The sequence below is a fragment of the Manacus candei genome, unplaced genomic scaffold, assembly GCF_025592945.1.
Source record: "Manacus candei isolate 608988 ecotype Guabito, Panama unplaced genomic scaffold, ASM2559294v1 h1tg000048l, whole genome shotgun sequence".
NCBI lineage: Eukaryota > Metazoa > Chordata > Aves > Passeriformes > Pipridae > Manacus > Manacus candei.
The window spans coordinates 3,164,372-3,180,443 of record NW_026138096.1 but is presented as its reverse complement, the minus strand read 5'-3'; the positions used below and the strand labels follow the sequence as shown (position 1 = coordinate 3,180,443).

The 16,072-nt window shown below is 37.5% G+C and overlaps 1 protein-coding gene across 1 annotated transcript in view; it reads right to left on the bottom strand.

Annotated features, from left to right (window-relative positions):
• The window catches only part of STK32B (serine/threonine kinase 32B), a 176,507-nt gene that overhangs the window by 24,117 nt on the left and 136,318 nt on the right, over positions 1–16,072 (bottom strand). Inside the window, exons 7-9 of the mRNA XM_051798294.1 lie at positions 10,533–10,636; positions 6,267–6,383; positions 5,045–5,170 (exon numbers count right to left, since the gene is read on the bottom strand). Of these exons, the coding sequence (XP_051654254.1) occupies positions 5,045–5,170; positions 6,267–6,383; positions 10,533–10,636 (347 nt within the window). The remainder of the gene's footprint in view (positions 1–5,044; positions 5,171–6,266; positions 6,384–10,532; positions 10,637–16,072) is intronic.

The following is a 16,072-nucleotide window of genomic DNA, read 5'->3' as shown; positions in this document are numbered from 1 at the left end:
CATCTCTGTGGCCCTTCTCTAGACCCTCTCCAGCCTGTCCACATCTTTTTTGCATAGTGGGGACTTGTTAGCTGTGGCCTGACAAGTGCTGAGCAGAGTGGGATAATAACTTCTTTATGTCTGCTGGTGGTGCCCTTGTTGATGCAACTCAACATCCCGTTGACTTTCTTTGCCACAGCAGCAGAAGAACCCTGTTCACTCATACTGAGCTTGCTGTCCACCTGGACCTCCAGGTCCTTTGCCACAGAGCTGCTCCCCAGCTGGGTAGATCCCACCCTGTGCTACACCCCTGGACTGTGTTTTCCCAAGTGCAAGACCTGACACTTGTTCTTGTTGAACTTCATAAGGTTCTTAGCCCACCCTAGCACGGGTCTTCCTGCATGGTGGCTCTTCCAAAAGCATCCACTTTCCCACTCTGACATCATCAGTAAAATTCCTCAGGGTACACTTGATCCCATTATCCAGATCCCTTATTAAGATATTAAACAATGTTGGTCCCAGTATCGATTCCTGGGGGGCCCCACGCATGACAGGCCTCCAGTTGGAGAAGGAGCTTTTTGCCACTTCTCTCTGAGTGCAGCCTGTCAGTCAGTTCCCCACCCACTGGTGGACTGCTTGTATATGCCATAACACACTGGTTTCTCCAGGAGGAAACCGTATCAAAGGCCTTGGAGAAATCCAGGTAGACAGTGACCACCACTTGCCGCAGCTCAACTGAGCAGGTTACATAGTCATTGTCATTTGTCAAGTACAATTTGTCCTTGATGAGTCCTTGTTGGTTTTTCCCAATCATGTGCTTCATTCTATTATGCTTTTTCTATTCTACCCAATCTATTATGCATTTTCTTACCCTTTACACACATTACTTAAATATTCTGGATTCTCCATAAAAAAAAAATGTTGTTAATATGTGATGCTTGAAACAAACCTTAAGATTCTTTGTTATATCAGGAAGTCCTTTTTTAAGCAGAGTGATTGGATAAACCATTTCTATATGGTCATTTTCTTCCTTGATTCTTCTCAGATTCTTGCTTAGTTCTTTTCAAGTTCTTGATTCTTTTAAATCTTTTTAACATAAAAGTTTACAGGAACATAATTTATGCTTAGAGTTGGGTTTTTTTGTGTTTGTTGTTGTTTTCTTTGTTTGGGTTGTTTGTTTGGTTTTGTGTTTTGTTTTTTAATTCTACCCATTAGTGCAGTAAAGTCATCTTGTGGCACCATTTGTGGTGAACTCTTTCTCTCCTATTTAGGGATAAGAGCCAGCATGCTATGACCAGAATATCTATGGTTCAGCTGAACCAAATACCTTTTTCAAACATCACAACTTGGTGTCCTATTTACTGGACCAGTGTTTTGCTACTCCTGTAATCAGAGTAACTTGAGTTCCTTTCTTTGCCTCATTCTCTGAAAGCACTTACAAAAAATTTGCAAACAATTTGAGTTGTGTGGTGGAAAATGTTAAAAGCAGCCTGTTTTCCTCTGAGACTTCTGAGAGTTCAATCACACCATTGTCACTGTCAAGGTGGAAGACCTAAAATAAGTCATCTATAAATGACAGATATTTTTAGTAACCAAAGACACTAAGAAGTAAAGTCACATCAGAAACTACTTGTATAACTTGTGGTGTGCTACAATGAAACATTTAATTTAGAAATCACTCCATCATTTTTATTTCTAGCAAATTCTGTGTACTCAAAGTATAATACTGAGATATCTGATGGATGCCTTTCCCTGCATATTATCCAGCTGTCTTTAGTAAAATGTATTTTGTTTTTATTAATGGAGGTTTATAGCTTATTTATATTTAGCAATAAATGAATAAGTAATTCTTTAGGTTTCATCAGTATCAGTTCTCAGTGCTCAGTTTTCTGAGCATGTATAATTTTAAGATTTTTTTAGCACTTAAAAAGTACATCACTTTAATCCTGAAGCTTTAAAAATAAAAGCAAATTATATTTAAATAAACTTCTAACAATTTATGATTTCAAGCTGAATTGAAGAAACTAACTAAACCATAAAGAAACACATATCTTACTCAAGTGAGAGATATGTTTATGGAATCAAACTACACAGGAAGAAATTAAATGATGTGATACTGCTCTCACAGGCCTCCTATGTACCCTCTTGTCTGGAGGAGGCAAACTCCTGACACTAAGGGCAAGCTGTCAAAATTTATAAAACTTGCTAGTTTCAAAACTCTTCCCAGATCACAGCACATGTTGGCCCCAATTCAGCTTCTCACCAAAGCCAAGAAATATTTTGTTGAGTGGCCTCAATTAATAAGTGAAAGTTTGGCTAGTGCAACAGAGAAAAAGTTCCTGGAAAATGTGTGGCCAAACTTGGTCTCATGAAACAGTAAAGTTTGTGATAACAAGAAATGCTGTGCTAGAAAAGACACTTTGATTCTTACCTCACTGTTTTTCCTGACACACCTGACTGACCAGGTGGAACAAGCAATATCAGAGTGTACAGAAGTGTCTGGTAGAGCTTGTAATGGGACTTTCAGATTAATCTGGATAGATAAATGTAACATTTTACTCCTATTTCCTTTTAAGTGTAGAATATTATTTCACCTCAAATATTACAGATTTTCTGTCAGTTTTGTATATCCCTGCCAAAACATAAATAAGTTGAATCTAAATGAGAAAAGAATAGCTGTCTTCAGACACATGTCTAATGGTAGACAGTTGAAAGTATTTGAAGAGGATTTCCTCTTTTCTCAGACTCCATCATGGACCATTGTCAACATCAGCCATAGAGACAGGTCACTGTACTAACAGAGGAGTACCACACACATGGGTTGCACAATTTTTTCTGAAATGACATTTAAATTCACTTTTTTCACTGTGGTTAAGAAATCGGAAAACTTATCTATACTCTCTCAGAAATAAGATACTCTCAAAACAACCTAAATCCAGGTGTAAAGAAGGAACAAGCCACATGAGAACTGAGAAGTAAGGAGGTGGGGTCTGTGGCCAGGTGCAGACCATCCATCACACACTTCTCGTGACTCAGTGTTGGGCAGGCTGGGTGTGAGTCAGCTGGATGTGGAAAATTTACAGTCCCTTTGTAAGGTAGTTACTGCAGCCCAGCTGCTGTACCTCACTGCTCAGGAGTCAGGCTGAGCAGGGTGGCACACATCACATTAGCTGGCTGTACACTCCTGGACCAAAGCTACCTTGAGTCTGATCCTTAGGGCCAGAGTTAAGGAGGAGGATGTGATCCTATGAATTAATGCTTGAATGAGAGCAAGGAAAAGAGGGAGGAGATGTCTGGGGAAAGGAAAACACTGGAACAGTAACAGGAGCAGAGAACAGACTGGTCATAGGCAGGTTTCACTAGCCAGTTTTGCTGAAGCAAGTTTAAGTCCTCTCACTCAAAGTCCTAAGATGTGTGCCTATGCATGACTGGGTTTTGTAGAGTCTGGGACTCCCTTGGATCCCCACGTATTTTGTACCTTTGGGTACAGGGAATTGGATCCCTCTTTTAAAATACAGTGTTGTGAAATATCCCACATAAACTTTTAGATAGGAGCAGGAGGTCTAAATAATTTGTTGAGTTTTGCCAGAGGAGGAGGCAGTCCATACCTCTGATATCTCAGAGAGCAGCTCTAACTTGAAAAAAGGGAAAGAAAAAAGGCAGTCCCCATTCATCTTGTAGATCCACACCACCAAGAGAATGGTGTTGACTGCACTAGCTTGCAAAAGCATTGAGCTTTAAAGTGAAAGGAAGGAATTCCCCTACTGGTGAACATGTTTCTGGAGTGCCTATAAGAGGGGCCTGCCTTATTCTTCATCTGTTGTACTAGTTGCTTGCTGTATTCTGGTCTTTCCCCCAGTTCCCTGAGGTTTGGTTGACTGAAACAGGTACAGATGGCAATGTTTTTACAAAAAAAAAAAGAAAAAAAATTGATTTAGTCTCAATTTTGCTTTGTCTATAGCCAGATTGACTTATTCAGAAAAGACTGTATGGGTCTTGGCAAATGTATTTCAGTCTATATAATTTTTCATTTATTGAAGTGAATTTGTCACATTAAAGTGATCTTTTATGATTAGTCTTGGGAATTCAGCCTTCCTTACACAAGCAGGCAGGCCCTGCTTGCCCACTCACAGCTTTCTTCTCCTGCAGGATGCTGCTTCTAGGGAAGGCTCTGGTCAGGTGCTAAGAAGCACAGTAAACACTGCCAGCACTGTCTTGGCAACCCACTTGGCTATCTTTGCTCCATTAGGCAATGCCCTCTTGCCCTCATCTTCTGAATGGCTGAATTGTGTCCACATCATGTTTAGCATGAGCTTTAATGTTTACCTGGATGAAGACAGCATCTAGCTATTCCCCCTTCCTTATCTTTACTTGCAGTTGCATAAAAAAAGAACAGAAAAAAACCTTAGTGTGCTACAAATGTATTGTTTGGAGAAGAATTATAGTGTAGTATGACTGAACAAAAGTGGAGAAGCATGTTAACATCAGAGTAATTTCTTTTTATTCATGGCCCTCAAATTCACTTAATTTGCAAATGATCAAAATGGAAATACCCAGAAAACAGGAACAAAGTGGAACCACAGTGAAAAAGAAACCACCAGCTTCCCTCACAGAATCTGAATGTTGTATTGTAAGAAACTGTCACAAAGGAAATAGGTCAGCCTTTTGGAACAGTATTTTTAAGTGAAAAAGTAGTAGCATACTGGGATGTTAAAAAGTTTTCCAAATGTTATCCAAATGCCTAACTTTCACAGTCACAACAGTCTTCTTGGTATTCTTTGTCTCAGAGTTAACTCTGACAGTCATTTGCTCTAACAGCTGAAATGCAAAGTCTGGAAAAAGTATTTTTTTATTTGAAAGGGAACAAAAAGCAGACCAAGGTAATTAGTTCTTGTTGTGATCTATTGAAATGGGACAAATTTTCCCTTAGCTGTGACTGAGTAAATGAAAGTAGAATCCAAAATAAATCACTGAAGAGTAATAAATACAAGCATAAGCAAGTAAAATGGCAGTGATAATTAAAGCTGTAATTTGCAAACGCTGATCACCTAGAATATCAACTTACATTAGGAACAAAGCCTGGAGTCACAGTTTTCTCTAGAACAGCATCCCAGTTGACATCAGCTAGGTATGGAGAGTTTTGGATGTCTGCAAGGCTTGAAAGACGGCACTCTGGGTCCTTAGTGAGGAGCTGTGATCAAGCACAAGGCATTTTCTAAGGGACTGGATGCCATATATTGTATGATATGTATTTTTGAGTAAGAAAATGGCTAGGGAATCTTCTAACAGATCATAGAAGTTCCAATTAAAAAAAATAAAAGTAATAACTCATAAGATATGAGTATAATTTAATTGCCAACAGATGGCTGTTGCAGGCATGAAGTTTGTAAATGTATTAGCAACAAAAGTCTGTTTACAGATGCATAAGAGTCCAAGCAAAATGAAACATCACAGTTCAATGCCATCCAACAATTTGTATTTTGTCTTTTATTTACTGGAAGATACAGTTACACTGATCATCCTGGCAGCAATTAAAATTATCCATCTCACTATCTACCAAAACTAAATTGCTCATTGCTGCAAAAGACATTGATCTTCTGTTACTCTATTCACGCATTCACCAATGTTTCCTGTTCAAGTATCAACACTGATGATCTGAAATACCTAAAAGAGACAGATGATCCTTGCAACGTGGCCAGACAATTAAAACAAATAAAAACCTGGGATTTTAGGAAAAAACCGATTTCCGGGGTCATGATGCATTCAGAAAGAGCTCTGTCTTGTAGCTTAGTGACATTTACAGCAAAGTAAATGACTTTTGTTGTTGCAACTTTAGCAACATGGGACAGCAAGAGATACAACCATTTTAGTTTCGAGTCTCCCTGTCTGGAAACTGCAGCAGAAGTTCAGAGGGCAGAGTGGTTCTTCCTTCCCTCTTCCACTTGTACAACCATGACTGGAGGGAATGGGGCCAGGGCACAGAGCAGGAATTATTGATCCTCAAAGTTTTGCTATCGCTAGTGAATAAGTTTTAAAATAAAAAAAATATATATATTAAATTTTTATTTCTTTGAAGCCATGAAAAGGCTGAGTCTAAGCCTAAGAATAATGCAGTTTCTGAAGAGAAAATACTGTACGAGTCACATTCAGAACAGCCTAGAAATAAGTCTTGCTCTCTTATCCTTGAAATTTTGATTGCCTAATGTGAGTGCTTGCCAGATACCTTTGCACTGTTGGAGGGGCTTCTGGAAGAGAAGAGAGGAAAGAATGTGTTTGTGCTTTCTTACCTTTTTCAGTAGTGCTATCATGCCCTTGCACCATGCAGATGAGTAGTGAACTCTTTCTATCTTGAACATGTTGAGTATCTCATCAATGGGGGTGGCTGAATGAATTTCATAGGGCCTCTGGGATAAAGTTAAATCAATATCAAGTCAATGAGAATGGATAAAAGAGCGTAGACAGTTCACATTTTCCTGAGCTTAGCATTAAGTTGGAAATATCAAACCCACAAAAACACCTTATAATAATTTCGAGGCTAATCCTTCTTTATGTGTGTTTTTCTTTGGTCATAATGAATGTAATTACTCATAGATGCATTTCCTCTGCAAGGTTTTCTCTCATAAAAGAAAGTATCTGTTCAAATGAGGTGGATGAACAATTTCATTCCTGGGGCATTCTATGTGAAATGTGAATTATTTAATATTTTTTACTGAGTAGTATATTGAGAAGCCAGAAAATGCTTACAAAAGTCTGTGTAAGAACCACAGTAAAAAAGAAGGCTCCAAATCCCAATCCTTCTCCTTTGCCCCTTTTTTAAAATCCAAAATTAACTCATTACATGTAATATGTTTGCAGGGCCTAAACTCTTCTTTAGGTGAAAAAAAGCCCTGGGCTTTGCTGTGCTTTGTTCATGAAGTTTCTGTGATTTATCTTTTATTAAATACAGCATTTGGAAATAAAAATACTATATATAAATTTATATTCTTGTTATTTTCTATGTACATACTTGTATTTGTAAAGCAAGTTGTTATAATTATACTTGATGTATTTTTGTAAACAAGGACAGACAGTGGTTTGTTTGTGAATTAAGTTGTACCCAGTAGGTGATAAATATATGATATGAGATCTGCAGCTAAATGCCATCATAGCAGCAGTGTGCAAACTGATGCATGATAATTCATAAACAACATAGAGTTACATTCTAATCCAATATCCTCAACAGCAAAGGGCAGATGCTCATTACCTTGACTAAGAACTGAGTCATTCGTTGATTTATGTTAGCATGTACTTATAGAAGATTATAATTTAGGAATATTTCTAGATGTTAGTTATCTAATCTTTAAGGAGTTGGAGCCACTCTTCATAAAGACCCAGGACATATTTTGGGAAGACTCATGCACATATTTAACTTTGAACATATGTATAAAACCAAGTCCATTCCAAGGCACTGGTATGTTCTAAAAATAAATTCAAGGATTGCTTACATTTCTTTGCTTATATTCACATTGTTTGCCTGTTGTCATTTATCAGGTCCATATGAATTCAACAGAACCTAAAGGCCTGCTCTAAATACACAATTTTCTTGAATCATGTCATTTGAAATAGTCTGTCGTGCTTTTCCCTACCTGTGGTAATGTTTCCATAAAACAGTTACTAAAAATGAAAGGTTAACATTCTGTCTGTCATATAGAAGCAACCTACTGCTGACTTAGACTTGACATAACAATGAGACCAACAGGATCACTGAGCCAGAATGCACAGCAATTGTTGAAAATGGTGATTAACTCTAAAAATAGCAACTATAAGGAATTATGACTCATGGAAAGTTTTTGTGTCAAGGATGTTTCTGCCCAGGCCTTTTTCCTCACAGAAGAATCCCTAAAATTTACTTTATTTTAAATATTATTAGCATTCTGCAGTCTTGATTTTTTGAGCTTTGAAGAGATTTTAAATATTGTTATTATTTAATTTGAACTGTAAATGGCCATTATAAGTTTGGTCTTTTGAGGTCCTTCTCACCTTTATCTCCCATACTTTTCACCTATTCACTCCACTTGAAGGTCATATCCCTTCTGTTCTATTTTGTGAAAGAGAAAAAATATCTGGTTTTCTTTTGTTCATGATGTTTTACCAAAGTTTGTTGTAAACTGTTCACATTGCAGTGAAAGTTAGAGTCTGTGAGTCCTACCTCCGACCTCATTCCTCCACTTTGTCTCTATTGAATGTATGGTATATATAGTTATTGCAATATTTTAGCATTTGTCTATAGCTCAGGAACAGACTGATGTCTCACTGTTTGCATTATAGAATTTAATTCCTTGGACTTGGAGAAAAGATCAATGTTTGATGCAAAGCTTTATTAATTTAATTTGATTTTCTTGCTAGGTCTTTTATTAGCAACTGGGTAAGGAGAAAAATGCACCTACAACTTATGGAGAAATGCTAGCACTACTATGGGTAACCAAAAAATGGTCCAGACAGCTCTGTACTGGATGCAACCTGCTCCTGTAGCTGCAGCCCCATTTCCAGCACTGCATTATTTTGGCTGCCCAGCAGTAGGGAGCCAGGCATGAGAATGGCTGGAATGCCTTGAACACCCTGAGCCTCCCCTGAGGGCTCTTACAGCAGCAGAGGCAAATAAAAACAAAAATTTAGCTCAATGAAAAACAACAAATTTTTACTTAATGTCTCTTGAATGCAGGCTGTCAGTGTCATACACTATGCACAGCTCAGAGGTGGAAAATGAAATTTGTGATGCTTCTCATTTCCAATGCACCTTCCTTCTTTACCTCCCACCCTCCCCATGCACTAGGATGCACCACACTCCAACTGCAGAAAGTCCTGTTGCACACAGCAACGTGCCTCAGGTTAAGCACATTTCCTAAACCCTCTGCTACTTCTCTTGTCATCAATTCTGTCAGTTTAGGCCTTGTCTAGACTAGAAAAATTTAGAAATACAATTCAGGAAAAATTAGCCCTTTTCCTAGTCCGTACAGAGCTGTGGGCTGCCAGGCCACACTCTGTCTTGCTCGGTAGGCAAGAGCTGCTCTTCCAGAGGAAACAAGCAGCTGGCTTGGTTGACTGGAACAGGTACAGATGGTAATGTTTTTATTAAAAAAAAAGAAAAAAAAATTGATCTAGTCTCAATTTTGCTTTGTCTATAGCCAGATTGATTTATTCAGAAAAGACTGTATGGATCTTGGCAAATGTATTTCAGCCTATATAATTTTTCATTTATTGAAGTGAATTTGTCACATTAAAGTGATCTTTTGTGATTAGTCTTGGGAATTCAGCCTTCCTTACACAATCATTCACTGTGCTTCTTTGTTGGAGACACTCACTGGTAAAAGGGTTGATTTAAAACCATCAGGATGCTCTCTTAATTTACTGTATGTGCAGCTAGTACTACTGTCTGTGACTAGGGTTGAGGATGAATTATGCTTACCACTGCCAGATTTTAACTTCTCCATTCTGAGAAGAATGTCAGCTTAAAAACTCCCTAACTTTTGAGGAGGATGGTCGAGAAAAATTGCTAATAATTGTTGCTTTGTTGTTTTTTTTTCAAGAAAGGTTTTTAATGCTCCTGTGCTCTGACAGCAGAAACAGTCTTTGCAAGGGAGCATGGCTTTTACCATTTCTGTGGAAATACAAAATAGACTGGCTGAGTTCTAGGCCTTTGAAAAATGTAGCTTGTGAAGTAAAATATGCCAACACTGAAATTTATTTTTCCATCTAAAAGTGGAAATAATAATTCTTTATTTCTGTTTTCTTTTATCTGTCATCCTCTACAAAATTGTGAGATCTTTGTGGGGTGGATTGTTTGGCAGGACAAGGTAGCAGAACTGTGTTAGTGTCATATGAAAAAAAATATTTCTTCCTTTAAAACAGCATACTGCAATGCAATAAAATCCCTTTTACAAAACAGGAGTTAAAAGTAATTCCCTCCCTTCATCCCTCCAAATTGCTACTTTAGCTATGTTATCATCCTGAAATGGTATAGAAATAACTGTTTTCCATAGGGAATAGTAAATATTTACACAACAAACTGCAATCTTTTGAATCAAAATGGAAAAGAATTTTCCATTATCTTCTGTGATATTTGACCATGCTCAGGAAGATTTTTCATTAAGCTTATTCACATAATTGATTAGATAAGAAACAAATGCACTGGCAGATAAGCATTTTCTATAGTTGGGCCAAGCATCTTAAGCTATTACATTAGATCTTTTATGGTATTAGCCAAGAGAATCAAAGATATAATAGCTTCTGAAGCAATTCTACTTCTATTTGGAAAAAAATACCATTGTTTGCAATTCAGCACTGTGGAGAACCATTAAACATTAGGCCTTTCCTTAGCCAAAACCGAGGCAAACTTTCATAATGTATTTGAGGGTGAGGTGAAACTTTCCCAAGAATGTTTTCAGCTGGTGTAGAACCAGGACAGCATTCCTGACCCGAGCCTTGTACACTCAAATTTTATCATGAAAAGTGCATTCAGAGGCACTGCAAACTTGAGACTTCTGTTAAATAACAACAAACCCAATCATTCTTACCCAACCCCTCAGTAACTCATATGCTGTAATTCCTAGTGACCACCAGTCTACTGGGTACGAGTATCCTGGACCTCCATCCATAAAAGCCTGGAACACTTCTGGAGCTAAAACAGTAAATCAAATCAAACAAAAAGCATTTAATTAAGGTTAGATTATGGATCATTAATATTCACAGCTGAAAAATTAATAAAGACTCAACTAACTGGAATTAAATACATTTATAAGCACAGCATTTTCGGGATGCAGTTTCAGTGCCTTGGTTTACTGATAGCAAGCAACCCTCACTGGCCAAGGTTTTTCAAAAGTTAGCAATTTCATATGTTAATTCTTACCTGGTCCATTTAAGTTTTAAGTTATGTGAATTAAAATAACTAATAGGAAGAGAATTCCTAATCTGAAGTGTGGCTTAGAACCTTTAGGATAACGTAAACATCATATGGGAAAAATATCTGCAAGCGGGATGATTCTTTGTGATTGATGGGGGTGTCGAGTATGGTAAAGCTCATCTTTATCCTACATTTGGATAAAACTAATCAGACAGTCTATAAAAATATTCAACATAGAAAAGTGGTAGTTAAATAGAAATCCTGACACTGATTTTATGCTGTGAGAAACTGTCATGACTGGAAGCAAACAAACTTTCAATAAAGTAAGGAATTCCATAAAAATATCTTTTGTGGGGAAAAAAAATCTTTTCAAAACAAGGATCCAGTTCACTAATTTTAGGAAAAAAAACCCCATACTAGATAATGCCACTGTAGTTTCTTCAGAAAATCAGATGTAAATGAGAGAGGACATGAAATGAAATGAAAACTCAGTCATGCTTTTCTAATGATTTAACAGCAGAATCTCAGTACACTTTGTGAAAACAACTCTTTCACTGGAGATTTTGTAAACAACATTATTCCCAGCCATAACATCATGCTAGATTACAATTACCATGTGAGCCTCTTCTGGCCATGATGCCGAGTCTAATGTACCATATTACCACCTGATTACCGTGGCATCACTTTGTAATGTGCTTACTGCAGTGACTAATGTAGTCTGGTCACACTTACTTCTGACTGGCAGTTTGGGGGTTCACTATTTTTGGCATTTAGAGAAGCACCTTTAATGAACAGAAAGGCATTTTAGACGAGTGTTTGCAGTCCTTGCATTATGGATGGCAATGCAGTAATTTACAACTCCAGTCCTGACTTCAGAAAGTCTTCAAGAACCAAACATACTAGATGACTTCAGCATCCATTAGTTACTTATAGCAAAGCTCTAATCTGTAGAATAAAAAGCAGTGAATGAATGAAAGTGGTCTTATACTCTTTGACCAACAGGACCATCTCTAAAATGTTAGGTATGAGATCTGCAGGGACCTAAATAAAGATTTTTGCTGGAATATGTGCGTTTGGAGAAAAAATGACTTGTGGGTCTCTGGCAGAGGTAAACTTGTGCTATGATCCAGTCTGACATGAACTAACAATGCCACAGGAGCCATTACACTGAGTTATGTCTTCATGTGTGCTTCCACTCTTGTTTGCATGCTGCTGGTGTGTAGGCACATCTTGCAGGTGTGCAGACTATTGGATAGATGGGTGCTAAGAGGGTAAGCAGGATTTTTTTCTGTTACTTTAGTGGATCAATGCACCTCAATTGCACATCAGGCACCAAAGTTATATTTTGAATATCACTGTAGGGTCCTTGTAGTGAAAGTTTGCTTGATTTAGCCTCATTAGTTATGGGTTTTGCCCACTGTGCCTAGATGATGTATAATAACTCATTACAGAAAATAGCCTTTGTGGCATTTTTACTGAGCTATGAAGGTATAATATTGGTTTCACTCTTTCTTTTATAGCTTTAACATTGCAATAATGAGACAGATCACCATCTAATTTCTGGGAGATAAAGGTGAAAGTACTTTATTGATGTAACCTATGACATTGCCAGAATGGTGCAGCTGTTTTGTTAATTTAGTGACTGAATTATTGACTTATATTTTATTTTCTTGTTCTAAAAGCTTCAAGGTCAACTCATCCTACATTAAGCAGATCAGCAGAAGATGTTCTCTTTTGTCCTGGAGTTTTGAAGCTGTTTTCTCACCTTAAAACAATGGCATTCTTAGGTCAGAATATGAGCAGTTAGGGTCCTGATTTTTAAAGCAGATAGTCCTTTTCCCCCTACTTTGGCAGTATTATTTTCAGTCCAGCTGGAATGCCTCTCTGCATTCCATCAGCTCCAATGAAGCAGTTGTAAACACTTGTTTCACAAGATGAGAGGGGGACTGACAGAAGGTGCAATGTGATTTACAATATCCTATGTACAGGTTTTTTTCTCAGGGTGAAACCTCAACTATACTGAAGCCAAAAGACTTTTTCCCAGTTTCACAAGGCTGTTAAACACCCATTTCACACTAAGCTTGTGCTTAATGTGTCTAAAAGTCTTTTTGAGCTGAAACATTAGGTGTAAATGAAGGACTCCAGGATGTATGGCAGACTTCTGGAGTTTGCCTGCTCATTCAGAAACAGAGCATGATTTTACAGAAAGACAGCAGGCCCTCCAAGTCATGGGGTCAGCCAAGTTCTGAAGAACTAGAGCTCTGAAATACACAGCACAACACTAGATTTTGCTGTAAAAAATAAGTATGTAAGGAGAACCAATTTGGAGTGCAAATTGGATAGGATAAAAGCAAATAAAAAATCTGAAAGGAAAGTTGAAATTCTGCATTGATTTTCTTTACCATTGTTATTTAAATAGACTATCTGTAATCTTTTAAAATTTGAATTTGATCCCAGGCTCAGCTTGGACAGCCATCCTGCAGCCTGCTCTGGGTAGGTTCTTCCAAAGCATGATCAGATTTGAGCTTGCCAGCTTGGAGCAAGGGCAACAGCTCTGCTGTATGAACCCCTTCTGCACACATTCTCTTGCCATAACAAATTCAGGATGAGAAGAATACTTCATCTTTTACCCCCACTCATCTACCTAGATGGAAGTATTCTGCCTTCAAGAGTTTTTGTGAACAAGAGTGAGAGAGTGCCTGCAAGAAAAAGTGTTTCAGATTTTTTCCTCAAGCAGTTTCTACAGAACAAAGGCTTTTCAGGAAAATAAATTAGTTTTAATAACAGGTTTGATCCTTCAGATTCTTTTGCCCAAGAGCTGTAGTTACTATAACATACAGTTAAAGGGAAGGCAGCAGATGTTTGCATGGCAGACACAAAACTTTTAAATAGCAAAATTAAATCAAAAGTAAATAAAAAGCAACAGCAAGAGTGAGTTCAAAGACAAGTGGAGAAGTGTTGCAATTGTTAGATCCCACGGGTATTCACAGCTCCCCATGGACTAACGTCTTTGATATGATGAAGAACTACCTTCCTAGAACTGGCCAAAAATGCCTCCAGCAGCAGGATCCTGGTCCAGCCTCACTGCTCACCCTGCTTTGAGCAGAGTTGGACTAAAGGCTCCTGAGGACCCAACTAACACAAATCATCCTACAATCCTGTGATCCTAAGAAAGCTCAAGCAACCACCTCCTCACAGCACATCTGAGTGGGATGACAGAGGCATCTAAGGCCGGGAGCCTCAATGGGATCTTTACAACCTCTTCCCATTGGCAGTCACCATGAACTACATGGGCTCTTCACCTCTGCTCAGACACCTGAAAAACCTGTCAGCCAAAGTACAGGGAATTAGAACTCAGAAGCAATGCAGTCATCTTGTTTGGGGTATTGCTTTTCATGTTTGGCAGAAGCGTGATCCGACACCTTTCATGCAACATTTTGGTAACTACAAAGACAGAGCCTTTAAATATTAATGCCATTCCAAGCTAGAACATCTGTACTAATTTTAACAGAGCAAACAACAAAATCAGGAATGTCTTTGTCTTATATGATAATGGGTAAATGAACAAATTTAACTTCAGCAACTAGCCTAGATAAAGTCCTTCCATTTCTTTTCTACATCTATATTTTTCTCTTAATAATATACTTTCATGATTTCATCGTTTATCTGCTTTGTTTTCTTGAAAAATCACATAAATGAACCCACCCTTTTGCTGCACTGCATGCTTCAGTGCATTCCTTGCTAGTCCCTAATACATATTTCCAGTTAATTTTTTTCCAAACTTAATAAATTAAAATAAATACCCTTCAGAGGATTTTGTCTTTTGGTTCTTTTGCACTCGATCTTTCTAGTAATACTGTATCACTGCAGACTGTAGAAAGTAAATAACTGATTATTTCTATGTAAAATAAAACCATACTGGAGAACAGCTCATAAAAACACTGAATGTGAAAGCAAATCTAGTGGGTCTGCATTCACCTCAGAAGAAATGGCTTACTGGGATATCCATACTCCTGTTCTGTAGGTTTGTGCAAGAGAAATTATGGACAAATCAATTCATATGTATAAATACCCCCCGTAATTGTCATAGCAGTTAGATGATCTACAGTGTGAATTATGTAGATGATGTATCTCATATTGTATGCATATTTTCCTAAAGATCTGTAATAAAAATAAAGTAAAAAAATGGAAATTTTATGTAACTCATTAGTAATTATTAGCTTTATTTTTGCAAAGTTATCAATATCTAAAAATATAATTCATGAGCTTGAAATAAAAGGGAATATCAATATAAATACAAACCCAAATTTTCACTATTTTTTCCTATTGTAAAAGAGTATTTCATACAAAATGCTTTGAACAAGGGTTTCTGAAAATCTTCTGAGTATTCATAAGTGTCACTTAACTTCATAAATTGTAAGTGCTCTGGGTCTCTGAAATTCAGGCCATTTTTAATTTGTTGCCCAAAGGTGAGTTTGAAAATGCTGTTCATGTTAAAATGGTCAATTTGAGATCCATCACTTCGCGTGGTTGGCACAAAGAATAGCTGTTATTATTTCTGATGGAGCATGCTGTTTAATCATAAAGATAATTCATCAGAATAAATCATAAAATGGGGAGCTTGGAGTGCCTCTGATAGATATCCCAAATAGCATGAGGTGGCATTTCTTTTCTGATGAACTGATTGAAGTTTCACTTCCTTAGCAAGAAGATAATCAAAGAGTGCCCAGTGTACCTGCCAGCCACTGCCTGGAGTCTGCCAAGTGTTGATTAAGAAGCTTACAGAGCTATTGTTTACTTTGGGGAATTGCTGACTTACATAGGCTGCTTTGAAACTCTGCAAAATTGGTGAGAGGGAAAGAAAAGTGAGATGAACACATTAGACCTTTCTTTGAGTGGCTTTTACTACATACTAACAAATCAGTATATTTAAGCAATAACTTGCAAGTGAATCTTGCAAGATGGATCAGTTGTAAGGAGTTGACTGTCCATGCAGAGCTAAATGTTCCAAATAAGAGCTGGTCATCAGTTCCTACAAAATGTCCTGTGCCAACGTTATCAATATGAGAAACTGTAAATAAAACAAAAAAATAAAACTACAGTGGTTTGGCCTCAGGTTTTTTTAGATGATCCAGTACAGGTGGATATGCCCAAAACATTTCTTAAGAATGAAACCCCTGACATTGTTCACTCAATTGTCTACCTACAGATTTC